This window comes from Ornithorhynchus anatinus, chromosome 1, assembly GCF_004115215.2.
Source record: "Ornithorhynchus anatinus isolate Pmale09 chromosome 1, mOrnAna1.pri.v4, whole genome shotgun sequence".
NCBI classification, from domain to species: domain Eukaryota; kingdom Metazoa; phylum Chordata; class Mammalia; order Monotremata; family Ornithorhynchidae; genus Ornithorhynchus; species Ornithorhynchus anatinus.
The window spans coordinates 102011817-102033119 of NC_041728.1; the positions used below are offsets into that span (position 1 = coordinate 102011817).

A 21303-nucleotide genomic window follows, 5' to 3' on the forward strand; every position below is an offset into this window, starting at 1 on the left:
AGCACTTACTACTAGTATTATTACTTTTATTAATTATTACCAGTTCTGAAGCTATTAATAAGAGGCTTTAAGGAGTTTAACTTAATACCTTTCCCTCTGCTTTTCCCCCATTAACAGGGAAAATGCCCAACAGCTATCCAAGATGAGCAAATACATAACTGAACGCTGAACATAAATACGACATAACTAATCTGAAAGCAACCACAGGGGAAGCTGATCTTTCTTGAACTCATACTTACAGTAGCCCCTTGGATGATTTTCTTCTTTCCGTAATATCCTCAGAATCTGCTTTAGTCAACAGGATCACATGATTTTTAAAGTGAGAAATTGCTTTCAGCCCTATAAAGAGCTGCATTCTTAATACACAAACATCCAAACTAACAGGGGGACAAGCCTAAAAGAGAAAAAAAAAAGTAACATTTTAGTGTAGGTGGTTTACATATACTCATTAGATTTCAAATCTAATGCATTTGAGAAGCAGCGTGGCTTAGTGGAAGGAGAATGGGCTTTGGAGTCAGAGGTTGTGGGTTCAATTCCTGGCTCCGCCACTTGTCAGGTGTATGACTTTGGGTAAGTCACATCACTTCTCTGTCCCTCAGCTGTAAAATGGGGATTAAGACTGTGAGCTCCATGTGGGACAACCCGATTACCTTGTATCTACCCCAGAGCTTAGAACAGTGCTTGGCACAGAGTAAGCGCTCAACAAATACCATCATTATTATTCAAATCCTGGTCTGGGTTTAAACTAATTTCCACCCTTCTGAAATTTAGAAAAAAAAAACAAAACCAAAAAAAAACAATTTTGCATATGGACTCGGTTTTTCAAACATCTTTTCTTGAATATCTCTGTTTGCCCAACTGAGCCAGAAATTTCCTTACTGTGTTTCTGAACATGCCTAAAGACTTACATTTAAAAAAAAAAAAAAGCACACATGCAAACAGGTGATACTCTCAGTGATTAACACCATTCAATGAATAACAGCATGAGCCATGGTTCCACTCTAATTGTGGTATTTGTTAGACTCCTCCGTGCCAGGCACTGTACTAAATGCTGGGGTAGGTACAAGATAATCGGATTGGACACCGTCCCTGTCCCTCATAGGGCTCCCAGTCTCAATCACCATCCCTCAATCCCCAGGCAACTGAGACACAGAGAAGCGAGGTTTATTTATTCTATAGTATTTATTGAGCTCTTACTATGTGCAGAGTACTGTACTAAGTGCTAGGAATATACAATTCGGCAACAGATAGAGACAATCCCTGCCCAATGACGGGCTCACAGTCTAATCGGGGGAGACAGACGGACAAAAACAAGACAACATAATCACAATAAATAGTGACTTGCTCAGGGTCCCACATTAGACAAGTGGTGGAGTCGGGAATAGAAACCCGGTCCCTCTGACTCCCAGGCTTGTACTCTATACACCACTTAAGGGAAGAAACTGATTTTTGCTTTTTGCTTCTCTGGGAAATTACCCCAGTGCTTAGTAGAGTACTCTCAAAGAGTATATGTTCAATCAATAGTGTAGATGCTGAACCAAAATGGACAAAAACAGTACGGACTCAATTTGAAGAACAGATACAATGTCTTCAGAATTTTCTAATTTCTTATTGCATGTCACTTTATTTATAGGAAATGCTACATAACTCAATATCCACTATATATATATATATATACACACACATATATACGCACACACGCATATATATATATCCCCAATAGAACATTCTTCAGTGAACACATTTTCATTATAGAATTAGTAAATTTAATAATGATAATAATGGTATATGTTAAGCACTGTTCTATGCGTGCTAAGTTAGATACAAGGTAATCAAGTTGTCCCAGGTGGGGCTCACATTCTTAATTCCCATTTTACAGATGAGGCAACTGAGGCACAGAGAAGTTGAGTGACTTGCCCAAAGTCACACAGCTGACAAGTGGCAGAGCCAGAGCCACAACCTCTGATTCCCAAGTCTGTGCTCTTTCCACTGAGCCACGCAAGGTTGGGCAGGGACCGTCTGTTGCCGAATTGTACATTCCAAGCGCCACCTAAAACTCAACATGAGCAAGACTGAGCTCCTCATCTTCCCTCCCAAGCCCGGTCCGCTCCCAGACTTCTCCGTCACCGTCGATGGCACGACCATCCTTCCCGTCCCGCAGGCCCGCAATCTCGGTGTCATCCTTGACTCGTCCCTCTCGTTCACCCCACACATCCTATCCGTTACCAAGACCTGCCGGTTTCACCTCTACAATATCGCCAAGATCCGCCCTTTCCTCTCCACCCAAACGGCTACCTTACTATTACGGGCTCTCGTTATATCCCGGCTAGACTACCGTGTCAGCCTTCTCTCTGACCTCCCTTCCTCCTCTCTCGCCCTGCTCCGGTCTATTCTTCACTCCACTGCCCGACTCATCTTCCCGCAGAAACGATCTGGGCATGTCACTCCCCTTCTTACACAACTCCAGTGGTTGCCTATCGACCTCCGCTCCAAACAAAAACTCCTCACTCTAGGCTTCAAGGCTCTCCATCACCTTGCCCCTTCCTACCTCTCCTCCCTTCTCTCTTTCTACCGCCCACCCCGCACGCTCCGCTCCTCCGCCGCCCACCTCCTCGCCGTCCCTCGGTCTCGCCCATCCCGCCGTCGACCCCTGGGTCACGTCCTCCCGCGGTCCTGGAACGCCCTCCCTCCTCACCTCCGCCAAACTGATTCTCTTTCCCTCTTCAAAACCTTACTTAAAAATCACCTCCTCCAAGAGGCCTTCCCAGACTGAGCTCCTCTTCCCCCTCTACTCCCTCTGCCATCCCCCCTTTACCTCTCCGCAGCTAAAGCCTCATTTTCCCCTTTTCCCTCTGCTCCTCCACCTCTCCCTTCCCATCCCCACAGCACTGTACTCGTCCGCTCGACTGTATATATTTTCGTTACCCTATTTATTTTGTTAATGAATTGTACATCGTCTCGATTCTATTTAGTTGCCATCGGTTTTTACGAGATGTTCTTCCCCTCGACGCTGTTTAGTGCCATTGTTCTTGTCTGTCCGTCTCCCCCGATTAGACCGTAAGCCCGTCAAACGGCAGGGACTGTCTCTATCTGTTGCCGACTTGTTCATCCCAAGCGCTTAGTACAGTGCTCTGCACATAGTAAGCGCTCAATAAATACTATTGAATGAATGAATGAATGAATAGTACAGTGCTCTGCACACAGTAAGCGCTCAATAAATATCACTGAATGAACATTAGTATTTCTTAGAGCACTCCCTCCCTTAGCGCTCCCGGCTCTGCCACTTTTCTGCTGTGTGACCTTGGGCAGGTCACTTCACCTTTCTGTGCCTCAGCTACCTCATCTGCAAAATAGGGATCGAGACTGAGCCCCACATGGGACAGGGACTACGTCCAACTTATTTGTCTGTATCCACTCCAGCGTTCAGTACGGTGCCTGGCACATAATAAGCCCTTAGCAAATACCATCATCATTATTATAATTATTATAACATTCTGGTTCTGAAGTCTGCGAAGTTGAATTGAACTCAGACAGCTCCCTCCTGTCAGTCTCCCAACCTTTACTGGTTTGACTTGAGGGACTAAAAGCCCATTTCAATAATGTTAGTTCTGCTTTGGCATTAAATGATAGATTTATATTGTGCCTCAGCACAAGGTATCTTCCTGATGAATAGAAGGCCCAACCTTGAAATAACCCCAAGTGCTGCAGCCCAGAAAAAGCCATTCCCTCCTCCTCCCGCTCCCTGCAGCCCTGCCTGAATCCAGAGTGCAGAACCCAGAACAGATGTGGCTGTGCCTTGGTGACAATAACCTAGATTTATAAACAGCTGCCTGCTTTTACATCAACCTAGTTCTCTGTTCACTCTCAAGGACCCAAGGATCCACATTAGAGAAACAGCGTGGTTTAGCGGGAAGAGCCCGGGCTTGGGAGTCATTCATTCAATAGTATTTATTGAGCGCTTACTATGTGCAGAGCACTGTACTAAGCGCTTGGGATGAACAAGTCGGCAACAGATAGAGACAGTCCTTGCCGTTTGACGGGCTTACGGTCTAATCGGGGGAGACGGACAGACGAGAACAATGGCAATAAATAGAGTCAAGGGGAAGAACATCTCGTAAAAACAATGGCAACTAAATAGAATCAAGGCAATGTACATTTCATTAACAAAATAAATAGGGTAATAAATATACACAGTTGAGCAGATGAGTACAGTGCTGAGGGGATGGGAAGGGAGGAGGAGCAGAGGGAAATGGGGGGAAAAGAGGGTCAGAGTCAGAGAGTCAGAGGACCTGTGTTCTAATCCCGGCTCCACCGACTTGTCAGCTGTGTGACTTTGGGCAGGCCACTTAACCTCTCTGTGGAGATTAAGACTGTGAACCCACGTGGGACAACCTGATTACCTTGTATCTATCCCAGTGATTAGAACAGTGCTTGGTACATAATAAATGCTTAACAAATGCCATCATTATTATACAGTTCAGCAGAGGAATCAGGGAACCACTAAATTAAGCAGTTATTGCTGTTGACCTCAACTACAAACCTTTAACTTCTCTGACCTTACCATATCCCTTCAATCCCCTCCCTCCAATCAGTCCATCCCTGCCTCCCTTTCCCAGCACCCGTCCCCCTCATCCCTGTTATCTTGTCCTAGCACGGTCCCTCATCCCTCTCCCATTCATTCATTCATTCAATAGTATTTATTGAGCGCTTACTATGTGCAGAGCACTGTACTAAGCGCTTGGAATGTACAATTCGGCAACAGATAGAGACAATTCCTGCCCACTGATGGGCTTACAGTCTTATCGGGGGAGACAGACAGACAAAAAACAATAGCAGTAAATAGAATCAAGGGGATGTACATCTCATTAACAAAATAAATAGGGTAATGAAAATATATACAGTTGAGCGGACAATTACAGTGCTGAGGGAAGGGGAAGGGAGAGGGGGAGGAGCAGAGGAAAAGGGGGGGAAAGGGGGTTTAGCTGAGAGGTGAAGGGGGGGCAGAGAGGCAGCAGAGGGAGCAGAGGGAAAAGGGGAAGCTCAGTCTGGGAAGGCCTCTTGGAGGAGGTGAGCTCTCAATAGGGCTTTGAAGAGGGAAAGAGAGTCAGTTTGGCGGAGGTGAGGAGGGAGGGCATTCCAGGACCACAGAGGACGTGGCCCAGGGGTCGACGGCGGGATAGGCGAGAACGGGGGACGGTGAGGAGGTGGGCGGCAGAGGAGCGGAGCCTACGGGGTGGGCAATAGAAAGAGAGAAGGGAGGAGAGGTAGGAGGGGGCAAGGGGATGGAGAGCCTTGAAGCCTAGAGTGAGAAGTTCTCATTTTGTGCGGAGGTCGACAGGCAACCACTGGAGGTTTTTAAGAAGGGGAGTGACTTGCCCAGAGAGTTTCTGCAGGAAGATGAGCCGGGCTGCGGAATGAACAACAGACTGGAGTGGGGAGAGAGAGGAGGAAGGGAGATCAGAGAGAAGGCTGACACAATAATCCAGCTGGGATATTTTGAGAGCCTGTACCAGTAATATAGCCATTTGGGTGGAGAGGAAAGGGCGGATCTTGGCGATATTATAAAGGTGAGACCGGCAGGTTTTGGTGACGGATCGGATGTGTGGGGTGAACGAGAGAGCCGAGTCAAAGATGACACCGAGGTTGCGGGCTTGAGCGACGGGAAGGATGGTCGTACCATCTACAGTGATAGGGAAGTCAGGAAGAGGACAGGCCTTGGGAGGGAAGATAAGGATTAAGACTGTGAGCCCCAAAGTGGACAACCTGGTGACCTTGTATCTCCCTCAGTGCTTAGAACAGTGCTTGGTACATAGTAAGCACTTAACAAATACCATCATTATTATTATTATTATGATTGATACTGGCACCTACTGCCTGTACAGCTAGGTCACTGATATAGACGCTAGCTGTTTCATCCCCCTAAACGCTCCTCTTTAATGAGGCAGTGAAGTCACGGCTGAGAAGGAGAATCATCCCCGCCAATATCTAGTCACTCATTTTAGAAAATGCTCCCGCCTTTTTTCCCTAGAAAAACGGAAGTTTCATTCTTCTTACGACACAGCCTGTCCTCACCTTTAGGGTGGTGTCCACATAAGGGTCCGCCTTCCGAGCCGCTGCTGCGCTGCATCTTACTGTGAAACACTGTAAGTTGTTACTAAGGGGGAGAAGAGAGGGCATTGTATAAAATGAGAAACTGACATCGCTCTGGATGTGCAACATTATCCCGATCTTCTTCGGTGGATCTGCTTGCTAACTCCTTAAGGAAATCTGGGTTAGGGTTCAAGGGGATATCACCACTCTCCCCACCTTCAAAATCTTATTAAAATCCCATCTCCTCCAAAGGGCCTTCCCTGATTTAGTCCTTCTTTCCCCTACTCCCTCTCCCTTCTGTGTCCCCCGGCCATTTGATTTGTACCCTTTAAGCACTCAATATCCACTCCACCCTCTGCCCCACGGCGCTTACGTCCGTAACCGTAATTTATTTTAGTGTCTGTCTCCCCCTCTAGACTGTAAGCTCCTGGGGGATAGAGAATATGTCTACCAACTCTGCTTTATTATATTCTCCCAAGTACTTAATACAGTGCTCTACACAGAGTAAGTGCTCAATAAATACCACCGATGGACTGACGGATCTCTTACTAGAAAAGAGAGGGAAGATTTCTTGGCCTAAATAGAGAGGGACTTGTGAATACCAGTGACCAAAATGGAGGTGAATTACTACAGGGATCCAAAGGGCATGACTTGACATGATTTCACTGAACAATTGAACCCTGGATACCTGGGGACTCCAGGGCAGCACTAATGTAGTTTTCTCAACCCTAAACCCCATCCAATTTTCAAAACTGCCTCGCGAGAGAAAAACCAGACCAACTTTCTATGGCATCCATGTTCCAATGGCCAGCCTCCAAGAAAAGGCCATTTTAAGAATTTGAAGAATCTGTATGGAGAGCCAAAGCACACAGAACTCCCATCCACTAGATTCAGGCAAGCCTAAGTATAAACTTATGCATGTCCCGTATTCCCCCTTTCTGGTGGGAAGACTGATTCCCACCTGATGGATCCCTACTCCCCACATTATCGGGTGTGGGTGATGAAAATATACCAAAGAAAAAACATAAAAAGACACAAAGTGGGATATTTGCATGAAAAGGACCCACGTCTCTCCCCACCACTGATAGAATATGACCGTGAATAAAAATCTCATGAGGAAAAGACTAAAGCAAATGAATGAACTTCTTAGTTCTATTCTACTCTATACAAAGCCTAAAACAAATGAATAAACTATTCATTCTATAGTATTTACTGAGCACTTACTATTCATTCATTCATTCAATAGTATTTATTGAGCGCTTACTATGTGCAGAGCACTGTACTAAGCGCTTGGGATGAACAAGTCGGCAACAGATAGAGACAGTCCCTGCCGTTTGACGGGCTTACGGTCTAATCGGGGGAGACGGACAGACAAGAACAATGGCACTAAACAGCGTCGAGGGGAAGAACATCTCGTAAAAACCGATGGCAACTAAATAGAATCGAGGCGATGTACAATTCATTAACAAAATAAATAGGGTAACGAAAATATATACAGTCGAGCGGACGAGTACAGTGCTGTGGGGATGGGAAGGGAGAGGTGGAGGAGCAGAGGGAAAAGGGGAAAATGAGGCTTTAGCTGCGGAGAGGTAAAGGGGGGATGGCAGAGGGAGTAGAGGGGGAAGAGGAGCTCAGTCTGGGAACGCCTCTTGGAGGAGGTGATTTATAAGTAGGGTTTTGAAGAGGGAAAGAGAATCAGTTTGGCGGAGGTGAGGAGGGAGGGCGTTCCAGGACCGCGGGAGGACGTGACCCAGGGGTCGACGGCGGGATAGGCGAGACCGAGGGACGGCGAGGAGGTGGGCGGCGGAGGAGCGGAGCGTGCGGGGTGGGCGGTAGAAAGAGAGAAGGGAGGAGAGGTAGGAAGGGGCAAGGTGATGGAGAGCCTCGAAGCCTAGAGTGAGGAGTTTTTGTTTGGAGCGGAGGTCGATAGGCAACCACTGGAGTTGTTTAAGAAGGGGAGTGACATGCCCAGATCATTTCTGCGGGAAGATGAGCCGGGCAGCGGAGTGAAGAATAGACCGGAGCAGGGCGAGAGAGGAGGAAGGGAGGTCAGAGAGAAGGCTGACACAGTAGTCTAGCCGGGATATAACGAGAGCCCGTAATAGTAAGGTAGCCGTTTGGGTGGAGAGGAAAGGGCGGATCTTGGCGATATTGTAGAGGTGAAACCGGCAGGTCTTGGTAACGGATAGGATGTGTGGGGTGAACGAGAGGGACGAGTCAAGGATGACACCGAGATTGCGGGCCTGCTATGTGCAGAGCACTGTACTAAGCACTTGGAATAGACAATTCGGCAACAGATAGAGACAATCCCTGCCCAATGTCGAGCTTACAGTCTACTCTACACTCTCTACATAATCTATAGGGAAGCAGTGTGGCCCAGTGGAAAGAGCGGGGCCCTCAAAGTCAGAGGACCTGGATTCTAATTTCAGCTCTGCCACCTGTTCACTGTGTGACCTTGGCCAAGTTACAACTTCTCTGTGCTTGAGTTTCCTGAACTGTGAGATAAAATCTCCGCAGCTAAACCCTCTTCTCCCCGCTTTCTCTCTGCTCCTCCCCCTCTCCCGTCCCATCCCCTCAGCACCATACTCGTCCGCTCAACTGTATATATCTTCATCACCCTTTTTATTTTGTTAATGAGATGTACATCACCCTGATTCTATTTATTTGCCATTGCTTTAATGAAATGTTCTCCCCCTTGATTCTAATTATTGCCATTGTTCTTGTCTGTCTGTCTCCCCCAATTAGACTCTAAGCCTGTCAAAGGGCAGGGACTGTCTCTATCTGATACCGATTTGTCCATTCCAAGCGCTTAGTACAGTGCTCTGCACATAGTAAGCGCTCAATAAATACTATTGAATGAATGAATGAAAATGGGGATTCAATACCAATTCTCCCTCCTACTCGGACTGCGAGTCCCACATGGGACAGAGGCTGTATCCAACCTGACTAACTTGTATCTATCCCAGTCCCATAATTAAATAGATTTTAGAAGATCGGTACCAATCATTCACAAGGCCCCCCCTTATCCCAACACATGTCCACTTCAACCCTCCAGCATTACCAAGGATTTCCCCAGGAGAAGTAGGTCCAGGTCTAATTCATCAATGACAACCTCCCCCAGGTCCGAGATGCAGCCGGGGACCCCAGCTGAGCAGTACCTTGTAATGACATGTAGGAACTGAGGGGTGAGAACTGCTTGCTTGGATTTCTCTGGATAGTGGTAGTCCGAAATCAGCTCCACGGTTTCAGTGACCGCATAGAGATATCCGACATGAGGCATTGAGAAAAAGCAAAAGATACTCAGCAACTCCTTTTCCTGAGGTGGAGTTTTGTCATCCGGAGCAGAAGGCCCTGCATTTAAAGAGGGGAGGAAGAACAGCCCTATATTAGACTGTTAAATGCACGCACAAATCCTCAAAATGGTTGCATTCACCCAATTCTCTAAAAAACGAGGGGTGGCGGTCCGGCCAAACCTTGCGATAAGTAAAATCTGCATCACCGTACTCTTCGTGTCCAATGATGGGCCCTGAATCTCACACCCTTGTAGTGTTGGACAACCATTCTTTCATTCCATATTTAGCAGTCTCTCCAAAATATGTAGAGGAGACCTACATTCGGCTAGAACTAGACAAAGCTTCCTAACGTGGAAAACGTGCGTCTTTGACAAACATAAAAGCCACTGCATTGAGAGGACTGAAGCCGGGGATGGCAATCTGAGGCAACATTAAAAAATACCACAGAACGATTTTTGAAAGACAGTAATAATTATTAGTAGCACGGTATTTGTTAAACACACACTATGTGCCACGCACTGTTCTAAGCGCTGGGAAAGACACAAGGTAATGAGGTTGGACTGAGTCACTGTCCCACATGAGGCTCACAGTCTTCAGCCCCGTTTTACAGATGAGGTAACTGAGGCACAAAGAAGTGAAGTGATTTGCCCAAGGTCACACAGTAGACAAGGGGCGGAGCCACGATTAGAACCTAGGCCCTCTGACTCACGGGCCCGTGCTCTTGCCATCAGGCCGTGGCAAGACTGAGAGCCCCACATGGGACAAGGACTGTGCCCAGCCCAATTTGCTTGTTTCCACCCCAGCATTTAGTACAGAGACTTGCACTTAGTAAGCACTTAGATACCATAATAATTATTATCACAGTGCTCTGCCTCTAGTAAGTGCTCAATAAATAGGATTAATTGATTAACCTTTACCACCAATGACAAAGCCCAAACAGGCATCATTACCCTACTTGCAGGGTCGGGACTAGATCACACGTCTCCTTACTCCCAAAGCCGTGTCCTTTCCAGTGGACAAATAATAATGAGAATAATAATAGTGGTAATGATAATATCTGTTAAGCGCTCGCTCTTGCCACCAGGCCGGGCTGCTTCTCCTGAAGAAGCGGGGTGGTCGGCCTGCGAGAGGAAAGGCGACCCGATACAACTGTTTTTAATTCGGGCCTAGAAAAGTCTCCCATCTTCATCCTGCCGAAGGAAATGAACCCTCCACACTTGTGGCTTTATTCTAGGTCGCACGCTGGCCTCCCTGCTATTTTTTAAACATTTAAAGGGTAGTTGCCATAGGGAGATGACAAACCCGCAATTACCTGACTGGTATATTGGGAGTAGCTGGAGTGAGTGCAACTTGGTCTCTTCAGGCGTGAAGGTGTAGGAAGAGAGATCCGGGGAAAAACGCCTAAGGAAGTGAATACAGACATCTCATTTCCGGGGGGAACAGCCAAGGTGAAATCTCTCTTGCTTAAAAAATAAACAAAGGCCTGTAATGATGTGTGCAATTCAGAGCACAGACTCTTTGATACCTGTAGAGAAGGTACTGGATGTGGTAATCCTTTATGTTTTCTCCAGTTAACCCCGTTGATTCCAACTTGATCGATATTCCGGACTGCTTAACCTTTTCCCCAAAAAGTTCCGTAGGCGTATGACAGATGACAAAATCTTCCGACTCGAGCTGGGAAGTCAGTGTTGTAGATGCTTCGCTCCTCAAGCCTTTATGATAAAATTGAAAGCAGCGAGTGAAAAGTTACCGACAGCTTTAGGCAAAAGATCCTGGAGGACGTGTAACCATTTGGACCCTTACCTTACACATCTTAAGTAAACTGTAATTTTGTTTTGTTTTATTTTATTAATTTTTTAACTGTATCTGTTATGTGCTTACTATAATAATAATAATGATAATTATGGTATTTGTTAAGCGCTTACTATGTGCAGAGCACTGTTCTAAGTGCTGGGGGTGGATACAGGGTAATCAGATTTTCTACGTGGGGCTCACATTTTTTAATCCCCATTTTTACAGATGAGGTAACTGAGGCACAGAGAAGTTAAGTGACTTGCCCAAGGTCACACGGCAGACAAGTGCCAGAGCCGGGATTAGAACCCATGACCTCTGACTCCCAAGCCCGGGCTCTTTCCACTAAGCCACGCTGCTCCTACGCCGCTCCTACTATGTGCCAAGCACTGTTCTAAGGACTGGGGTATATACAAGGTAATCAGGCTGTCCCACGTGGGGCTCACAGTCCTAATCCCCATTTTACAGATGAGGTAACCGAGGAACTGAGAAGTTAAATGACTTGTCCAAGGTCAAACAGCAAACAAGTAGTGGAGCCAGGATCAGAACACATAACCTTCTGACTCCTAGGCCCGTGCTCTCTCCACTATGCCATGCTGCTTCTATTCATTCATTCAATAGTATTTATTGAGCGCTTACTATGTGCAGAGCACTGTACTAAGCGCTTGGGATGAACAAGTCGGCAACAGATAGAGACAGTCCCTGCCGTTTGACGGGCTTACAGTCTAATCGGGGGAGACGGACAGACAAGAACAATGGCAATAAAATGTTTCTAACTAGGTCACATTGCTTCTCTAGCTCGTGTCCTTCCGGAAATTAACCTATATAGGATGTACAATTTCCTTAGGGAAATACAAAACATGTTATAACCAGTTTAACTTTTTATGTGGACCCCAAAAACAATAGATCAAAAAAACCCCTTTTCACCGAAAATGCATTTTTTTGTTCGTATTATATTCTGCTCCTATTTGACAGGCTAACTTCAACGTATATCATTTTTGCTACTATTAGCTTTAGAACAGTTCCCACATAAAAATTTGATGGTAACACCACTGGCCCCTATGAAATATTCTTTGTGAACCACGGCTTTGCAGGACGTCGATAGGTGTAAACTACCAGACAGTCGAAAACAGAACATGGAACCACTTGGGGAGAACTCAAGACTGTTAAAACAAAAAAAAACCACTTCTCATGGGGAGAAATAATGTGTAAATAATAGTGTATCGAAAATGGAACTTCTCATCTTTCCTCCTTAACCCATTTCTCCTCCTAAATTACCCATATCTAATCACATCAACACGCTCCCCGACCCAGAAGCCTGCAAACTCGCTGTCGTCCTTGATTCCACCCCGTCTTTCCGCTTCCCCGTCTGGGCTACTGACAAATCCCGCTGGTTTTTCCAACACAACATCTCCCAGGTTCTCCCCATCCTCTCCACCCAGACACCTCCTCATTTCAGCCGTCATCCTCACTCAACCAATGGCATTTATTGAGCTCTTACTGTGTACAAGGCCCTGTACTAAAAGCTTGGGAGAGTGCAGAGAAGCAGCGTGGCTCAGTGGAAAGAGCCCGGGCTTGGGAGTCAGAGGTCATGGGTTCAAATCCCGGCTCTGCCCCTTGTCAGCTGTGTGACTGTGGGCAAGTCACTTCACTTCTCTGGGCCTCAGTTACCTCATCTGGAAAATGGGGATTAAGATTGTGAGCCTCACGTGGGACAACCTGATTACCCTGTATCTACCCCAGCGCTTAGAACAGTGCTCTGCACATAGTAAGTGCTTAACAAATACCAACAATATTATGTCCCCCGATTAGACTGTAAGCCTGTCAAAGGGCAGGGACTGTCTCTATTACCGATTTGTCCATTCCAAGCGCTTAGTACAGTGCTCTGCACATAGTAAGCGCTTAACAAATACCAACATTATTCACTGTGCTTCAGTCACCTCATCTATAAAATAATAATAATAATAATGTCGGTATTGGTTAAGCGCTTCCTATGTGCAGAGCACTGTTCTAAGCACTGGGGTAGATACAGGGTAATCAGGTTGTCCCACGTGAGGCTCACAGTCCTCATCCCCATTTTACAGATGAGGGAACTGAGGCACAGAGGAGTGAAGTGACTTGCCCACAGTCACACAGCTGACAAGTGGCAGAGCGAGCCCCGGCTCTTTCCACTGAGCCACGCTGCTTCTCATAATGGAGATTGAGACTGTGAGCCCCACATGGGACAAGGACTGTGCCCAGCCCAATTTGCTTGTTTCCACCCCAGCGCTCAGTACAGCGGCCGGCACTTAGTGAGCGCTTAACAGATACCATAATAATTATTATTATCACAGTGCTCTGCCCCTAGTAAGTGCTCAATAAATAGGATTAATTGATTAACCTTTACCACGAATGACACAACCCAAACGGGCATTATTACCCTACTTGCAGGGTCAGGACTAGACCACACGTCTCCTTACTCCCAAAGCCGTGTCCTTTCCAGTGGACAGATAATAATGAGAATAATAATAGCGGTAATGATAACATCTGCTAAGCGTCTGCTAGGCGCCAAGCACCGTACTATGCAGCGGGGTAGATGACAGATCATCGGGTCAGACACAGTCCCTGTCTCACAACGGGCTCACAGTCTAAAGTGAGGGAGAACAGGCATTGAATCACCGTTTTCCAGATGAGGAAACTGAGGCACAGAGAAGTTGAGTGATTCGTCCAAGGTCACGCAGGAGGCAAATGGTAGAGTTGCGATTAGAATCTGGGTCTCCCGACCCTTAGGGTCTTTCTCTCTCCACTTACTCACACTGTTTCTCAGCAGTCGGCCTCCCTCTGCCTATCGACTGACCCCAAGGTGACAACCCAGCTCCCCTACGCCCCGGCAGAGGAACTCAACTTTGGAGTTCCCGCTTGTTCCAATAATTCACGGACCACAATCGCTTCAACCCAACAGCCACTCTTAGCACTTTTCTATTTTTTCCTCTCTTCAGTTCTTAGGAATATATGGATCTGTTGTCTTATTTTGATCCGGGGAACTATTTCCTGTTAGACAAATTGCTCTTTCGTCTTCTCGCGCTATTTTTATTTAACTTTTGACGGACAAACTCCTCGTGGGAGGGGAACTGTTGTACTGTACTCTCCGAAGAGCTTAGTATAATGTTCTGTCCGCAGTAAGGGCTCAATAAATACCACTTAGAGCCCAGACTTGGGAATCAGAGGACGTGGGTTCTAATCCCGGTTCCGCCACTTATCAGCTGGGTGACCTTGGGCAAGCCACTTCACTTCTCTGTGCCTCAGTTACCTCATCTGTCAAATGGGGATGAACACTGTGAGCCTCATGTGGGACAACCTGATTACTCTGTACCTACCCCAGGGCTTAGAACTGTGCTAGGCACATAGTAAGCGCTTAACAAATACCATCATCATCACTGATTAACTGATTAGTAACAGTATTTATTAAGTGCTGGGTATAGAGTACTGTATAGAGTACTCTGGGAGAGAGAGAGACTATAGAGATGGGAATTACAGTGCTCTGCACAGGGTAAGCACTCAGTAAACAATAGCAGAAGTAACTGTATTTGTTAAATGCTTACTTTGTGCCAAGCACTGCTCTAAGCATTGGGGTATCAGGTCCCACATGGGGTTCACAGTCTTAGTTCCCATTTTACAGATGAGGTAACCAAGGCCCAGAGAAGTGACTTGCCCAAGGTCACACAGCAGACACGTGGCAGAGCCGGGATTAGGACCCACGTCCTCTGACTCCCAGGCCCGTGCTCGTTCCACTAGGCCACGCTGCTTCTCCAACTGACTGACTGATAAGATTGACCGATCGATAATTATTCATTCATTCATTCGATCGTATTTATTGAGCGCTTACTGTGTGCAGAGCACTGTACTTGGAAAGAGCACTTGGAAAGTACAATTTGGCAACAGAGATAAACCCTACCCCCCAAAGGGCTCACAGTCTAGAAGGGGGGAGACAGACAACAAAACAAGCAGACAGGCAGCAATAGCATCAAAACAGATAAACAGAATTATAGACACATACACATCATTATTACAATAAATAGAATAATATGTACAAATATACACAAGTGCTATAGGGAGGGGACGGGGTAGAGCAGAGGGAGGGAGTAGGGGCGATGGGGAGGGGAGAAGGAGCGGAGGAAAAGGGGTGGGCTCAGTCTGGGAAGGCCTCCTGGAGGAGGTGAGCTCTCAGTAGGGCTTCGAAGGGGGGAAGTGTGCTAGTTTGGCGGATGTGAGGAGGGAGGACATTCCAGGCCAGAGGTAGGACGTGGGCCAGGGGTCGACGGCGGGACGGGCGAGAACGAGGGACCGTGAGGAGGTGAGCGGCGGCAGAGGAGTGGAGTGTGCGGGCTGGGCTGGAGAAGGAGAAAAGGGAGGTGAGGTAGGAGCGGGCCAGGGGATGGAGAGCTCCGAAGCCAAGAGTGAGGAGTTTTTGCTTCATGAGAAGGTGGATAGGCAACTACTGGAGGTTTTTGAGGAGGGGGGTGACAGGCACAGAGCATTTCTGTAGAAAGGACCCTCTCTCAGGGACCTAATAATCTAACTTGGGGCGGTGGGGAAGGTTAGTTTTGTGTGTTACATAATAATAATAGCATTTGCTAAGCGCTTACTTATGTGCCAGACACTGTACTAAGATGCTGGGGTAGATACAAGCTAATCAGGTTGGACACAGTCCCTGTTTCACATGGGGCTCACAGTCTTAATCCCCATTCTACAGATGAGGTAACCGAGGCACAGGGAAGTGAAGTGACTTGCCCAAAGTCACACGGCCGACAAATGGTGGAGCCAGGATGCAAACCCACGTCCTCTGACTCCGAAGCCCACTCTCAAGCCCAAGCCATTAAGGGAAGGAGCATGGCTCAGCGGAAAGAGCCCGGGCTTGGGAGCCAGAGGTCATGGGTTCGAATCCCTGCTCTGCCACTTGTATGCTTTGGGATCCTGGGCAAGTCACTTCACTTCTCTGGGCCTCAGTTCCCTCATCTGTAAAATGCGGATGAAGACTGGGAGCCCCACGGGGGACAACCTCATCACCTTTATCCCCCCCCCCAGCACTTAGAACAGTGCTCTGCACATAGTAAGCGCTTAACAAATATCAACATTATTATTATTATTCTCTTGCCACTAGGCCACGCTGCTTGTCTCGCTTCTGATGCGCTCTCCTAAATGCTTAGTACTTAGCTTTGCACACAGCAGGCACTCAATAAATACCACTGACTGACTGACTAGTTGATTACCCCAGCTCTTAACACAGCCCTTCTAATCACTCTAAAATGGGAATTCAGATGTTCCGTCCTGATTGGATCTGCAGAAACTGGTTAACACACAACTTCCTGCACCACAGGATCAATTCTGTTCTTACCGTCCTCTGTCCACTTGTCCACGTTGCTCATCTTAGGTAGATCTGGATGAGCCTTCTCTCCATCTTCCTGAGAGGGCTCCAGTTTCAGAATTAAGACTTCCAAGTCTGCCATGAGAGCCACGTAGTTGGAGCAAAATGAAATCTCCATGGGGAGGATGCCATTTACGTGAACGATCAAGGACAGCTCGAAGTCCAACACGGAGAACTCTTCGTTTATGGCTCGAAACTTCAAACCAAACAAAATCAGCTTGTTCCTGCAGCCAACGAGGAGATCTCCACTGAGGGGGCAACAGGAAAGGCAGAGAGGAGGCTCCGAGAGAGGCATTTCGATAATGGACATCTGATCCTTGAAGGTTTCCGCGTACGACACGTCCGTGGCGTGTCCCATCATCCGGATGCATACGCGGGAGTTTTCCGCCGGTTTACATCTCCAGTTCACGTACGCCCGCAGGAAAGTGGTTTGGTGTTTCTCCTCCAGAGTCACCAGATAATCTCCTGAGAGGGAAACAAACTGGAAACGTAAAACCTGAACAGCTAACATTGGCATAAATCTTGGCTCCAGGAGGAAACCGAAGAATGTGGGCGGCAAGTTGGTTGATCGAACAGAAATATTTAATAAACTAACGAAAAAAATCAATGCCCTTCGGTCTGGACCGCATCGCAAGACGTGAGTCAATATATCAGTGGTATTTATTGAGCATTTATTGGGTGCAGACCGTTGTACTAAGCGTTTTGGAGAGTAATGGAGTTGGTAGTCATATCCCCTGCCCACCAAGAGGTTACAGAGTACGGGGACAGATATTTAAATATATCACGGATATGTACATAAGTGCAACACGGCCGAGGGCGAAGCAGAAGGGAAAGAGAATAGAAAGGGGAATGAGGGCTTGATCTCGGAGATGTGATTTTTTTTTGAAGGTGGGGAAAGTGTCAGGCAAGAAGGGGGATGCGAGCAACTCATTGGCGGCAAGAGAGCGAGATCGAGGCACGGTGAGTTGGTGGAGAATGCAGACAAAGTTGTAAGGAGAGGTAAGCTAGGAGGGGGAGAGCTGATTGAGTGCTTTAAATTCTGTGGCAAGGACTTTGTTTCATGAGGAGGTGGATGACAATCACTGGAGGTTTTTGAGGAGTGGAGAGATGTGAATGGAATGTTTTCTGTAATAAAAAAAAAATGATCTGGGCAGCAGAGCAAAGGACTGGAATGTGGAGAGACAGGAGGCAGGTAGGTCAGGGAGGAGGCTGATGCAGTAGGCAAAGCGGGATTCGACGAGTGCTTGGATCAGTATAGTGGTATAGTTTGGATGAAGAAGAAAGGGCGGATCTTGGCGATGTTGTGAAGGTGGAACTGACACAATTGGTTGAAAGGCTGAATATGTGTGTTAAATATGAGATGAGTTGAAGATAATGCCAAGTTTATGGGCTTGTGGGACAAAGAGAGTGATATTGTCTACAGTGATGGAAAAAGGCAGTGTGGGGAGACGGGGTTTGGGTGGGAAAATGAGGAGTTCCGTTTCAGTCATGTTAAGCTTGAGTTGTCAGCGGGCCGCCCAAGTAGAGAAGTCCTGAAGGCATTTTCTTCTTCTCCCACTCCCTTCTGTGGGTCGCCCTGACTTGCTCCCTTTATTCATCTCCCCCTCCACCCCCATCCCAGCCCCACAACACTTATGCACATATCAGTTATTTATTTATTTATAGTCATGTCTGTCTCTCCCTCTAGACTGTAAACTTGTTGTGGGCAGGGAATGTGTCACTGTTTACTGTTATATTGTACTCTTCCAGCTCTTAGTACAGTGCTCTGCATAGAATAAGCGCTCAATAAATCTGACTGACTGAAGGAATGAAAGAACAGGGATGGGTTGAACAGAGGAAGGGGACTGAGGAGAGGTCAAAGAAGTTTAAGGGTTATAGGAGAGGTTTTCAGGAGCAATAACTGGGAGAAGCAGTGTGGCCTAGTGGAAAGAACACAGGTATGGGAATCAGAAGACCTGGGTTCTAACGCCAGCTCTGCCACTTGTCCATGCGACTTTGGGCGAGTCACTTCATTCTTCTGGCCTCAGTTACCGCATCTGGAAATTGCGACTGAGCCTCGTGTGGGACGCGGATTGCATCCAACTTGATTAAACTTCTTGAATCTACCTCAGCTCTTAGTACAGCTCTTGGCGTCCAGGAAGCATTTAACAACTATTTTAAAAAATTAACCTGAAACTGAAAATTTAAAAACAAACTACTTAATCTGGTGGTTTTTAATCTAATCTTCTTAATCTCATTAACTGCTGAAATGAGTGCAGGTTCTTGGGTACTTGAGAGTGAAGAGGTGAAAGTTTAGGAGTAAACCATGTGAAAATGGAGAGCTATTGAGGTGTAAAAATCTGGGTGGTTGTCACCTGGGTGTCAGAGGGCCACACCTGTTTGGTGTTCTCCCCTGTGGACTCAGGTCGGGCGGAGGAATGGCCCCTTTCAGGCCACAGCAGTTAGGGAGCAAGTTCTCTTTGTGTCCCGATATTAGACGGTCCTGGGCTGGCTGAGATAGCTCGGCAGAGAGGGACACCGGGCTGAATTATAGGGATCCTAATTTTAGGGTTAATAATAATAACGATAATGATAATGTTGGTATTTGTTAAACTCTTAGTACATGCAGAGCACTGTTTTAAGCACTGGGGGAGATACAGGATAATCAGATTGTCCCACGTGAGGCTCAGTCTTCATCCCCATTTTACAGATGAAGTAACTGAGGGACAGAGAAGTGAAGTGACTTGCCCACAGTCACACAGCTGACACGTGGCAGAGTCGGGATTCAAACCCATGACCTCTGACTCCCAAGCCCGGGCTCTTTCCACTGAGCCATGCTGCTTCCCATATGAAGGCCCCTCGTTTGGGGTGATGGACCCCAAGTCTGACTGAAATGGCCTCCTGGACAGGCTCATCCCAGGCCTCAGGCACGGTCCAGAGTTTCCCAATGGGGCTGAAAAGGTGCAGGATGCTGGTTTCCTGACCTCCTAGCTTCTCTAGACTGTAAAATCGTTTTGGGCAGAGAATGTGTAAGTTTACTGGTACATTATACTCTCCCAAGTGCTTACTACAGTGCTCTGCACACAGTAAGCGCTCTATAAATACAACTGACTGACTTTGAAGCCCACCCCTTCCCACCTATCGTACCTCACCTAAAATCTCGGTCCACCTCCGCCTCCAGCATGCAAAATAACACGTTGGCCTCTCTGGTCTTGATTAAATGGAGCCTCTTTGACCTGTTGGCTCTTTGAAACCACTGATGGCACTTGAAAATACTGGGCAAGGGCACACCCACTGGGCACACGGGATAACATGCTGACATCACATGCACCATTTTGTGGAGAAGCAGCATGGCCTAATGGATAGAGCACGGGCCTGGGAGCCGGAAGGACATGGGTTCTAATCTCGGCTCTGCCACTTGTCTGCTGTGTGACCCTGGGCAGGTGACTTCACTTCTCTGTGCCTCGGTTCCCTCATCTGTAAAATAGGGATTAAGACTGTGAGCCCTCTGTGGGACGGAGACTGTGTCCAACCGGATTATCTAATATCTACCCTATTCATTCATGCAATAGTATTTATTGAGCGCTTACTATGTGCAGAGCACTGTTACTAAGCGCTTGGAATGTACAAATCGGTAACAGAAAGAGACAGTCCCTGCCCTTTGACGGGGTTACAGTCAAATCGGGGGAGACGGACAGACAAGAACAATAGCGATAAATAGAACCAAGGGGATGAACATCTCATTAAAACAACAGCAAATAAATAGAATCAAGGCGATGTACATCTCATTAACAATATAAATAGGGTCATGAAAATATATACAGTTGAGGGGATGAGTACAGTGCTCAGGGGGTGGGACGGGAGGGGGGAGGAGCAGAGGGAGAGGGGGGAGAAGAGGGTTTAGCTGCGGAGAGGTGAATGGGGGGCGGTAGAGGGAGCAGAGAGAAAAGGGGAGCTCAGTCTGGGAAGGCCTAGAACGGTGTCTGGCACGTTCTAAGTGCTTTACAGACACCATCGTTATTATTATTTGTAGAGGGATGCCAGTTCTTCCGGAGTGATACTTTGCGGGACCCTAAGATTCCCCACCGGCTCCAAAGTCTCGGCGTTCTCCTCTCCGGCCCACATGAACCCGGGTACCTCTTCCAAGCTGTGGAACACAGGGTCAAGAGCCATGGTGGAAGAAGGGCCTGGTGCTTTAAGTAAAAAAAGACGTAAAGATGCCCGGTGCCCTATCTGTCCCCAGTGTCCCTGGCTCACTGAACCCAACCACTTCTTTGTCTTCCTCCTCATTGCCACTGTTTCTTAAGAGAACGCCTTCCGCCTGCTCTATAAATCCACTCCTCTCTGCGCCTCTGTCCTTATCCCCTCTCACCACATAATAATAATAATAATAACTGTGGTACTATGTGCCAGGCACTGTTCTAAGCACTGGGGTAGAATCAAGGTAATCAGGTTGGACACAGTCCACGTCCCACATAGGGCGCTCAGTCTTAATCCCCATTTTACAGATGAGAAACAGACATGGAGAAGTGAAGTGACTTGTCCAAGGTCACAGAGCATTCAATAGTATTTATTGAGGGTTTATTATGTGCAGAGCTCTGTACTAAGCGCAGGCATACTGACAGCAGGTATGTGACAGAGCGGGGATCAGAACCCAGGTCCTTCTGATGTCATCTTATCTTGGACTCCTCTAGGCTGTACGCTCACCCTCTAGACTGCAAACTTCTTGAGGGCAGGCAACATGTC

At 47.2% G+C, this 21303-nt stretch overlaps 1 protein-coding gene across 1 annotated transcript in view; it reads right to left on the minus strand.

The window, feature by feature from the left end:
- The window catches only part of HPS3 (HPS3 biogenesis of lysosomal organelles complex 2 subunit 1), a 58951-nt gene that overhangs the window by 28564 nt on the left and 9084 nt on the right, over positions 1 to 21303 (minus strand). The window contains exons 2-7 of the mRNA XM_029072466.2: positions 16549 to 17043; positions 10909 to 11095; positions 10696 to 10784; positions 9249 to 9441; positions 6073 to 6154; positions 240 to 394 (exon numbers count right to left, since the gene is read on the minus strand). Of these exons, the coding sequence (XP_028928299.1) occupies positions 240 to 394; positions 6073 to 6154; positions 9249 to 9441; positions 10696 to 10784; positions 10909 to 11095; positions 16549 to 17043 (1201 nt within the window). The remainder of the gene's footprint in view (positions 1 to 239; positions 395 to 6072; positions 6155 to 9248; positions 9442 to 10695; positions 10785 to 10908; positions 11096 to 16548; positions 17044 to 21303) is intronic.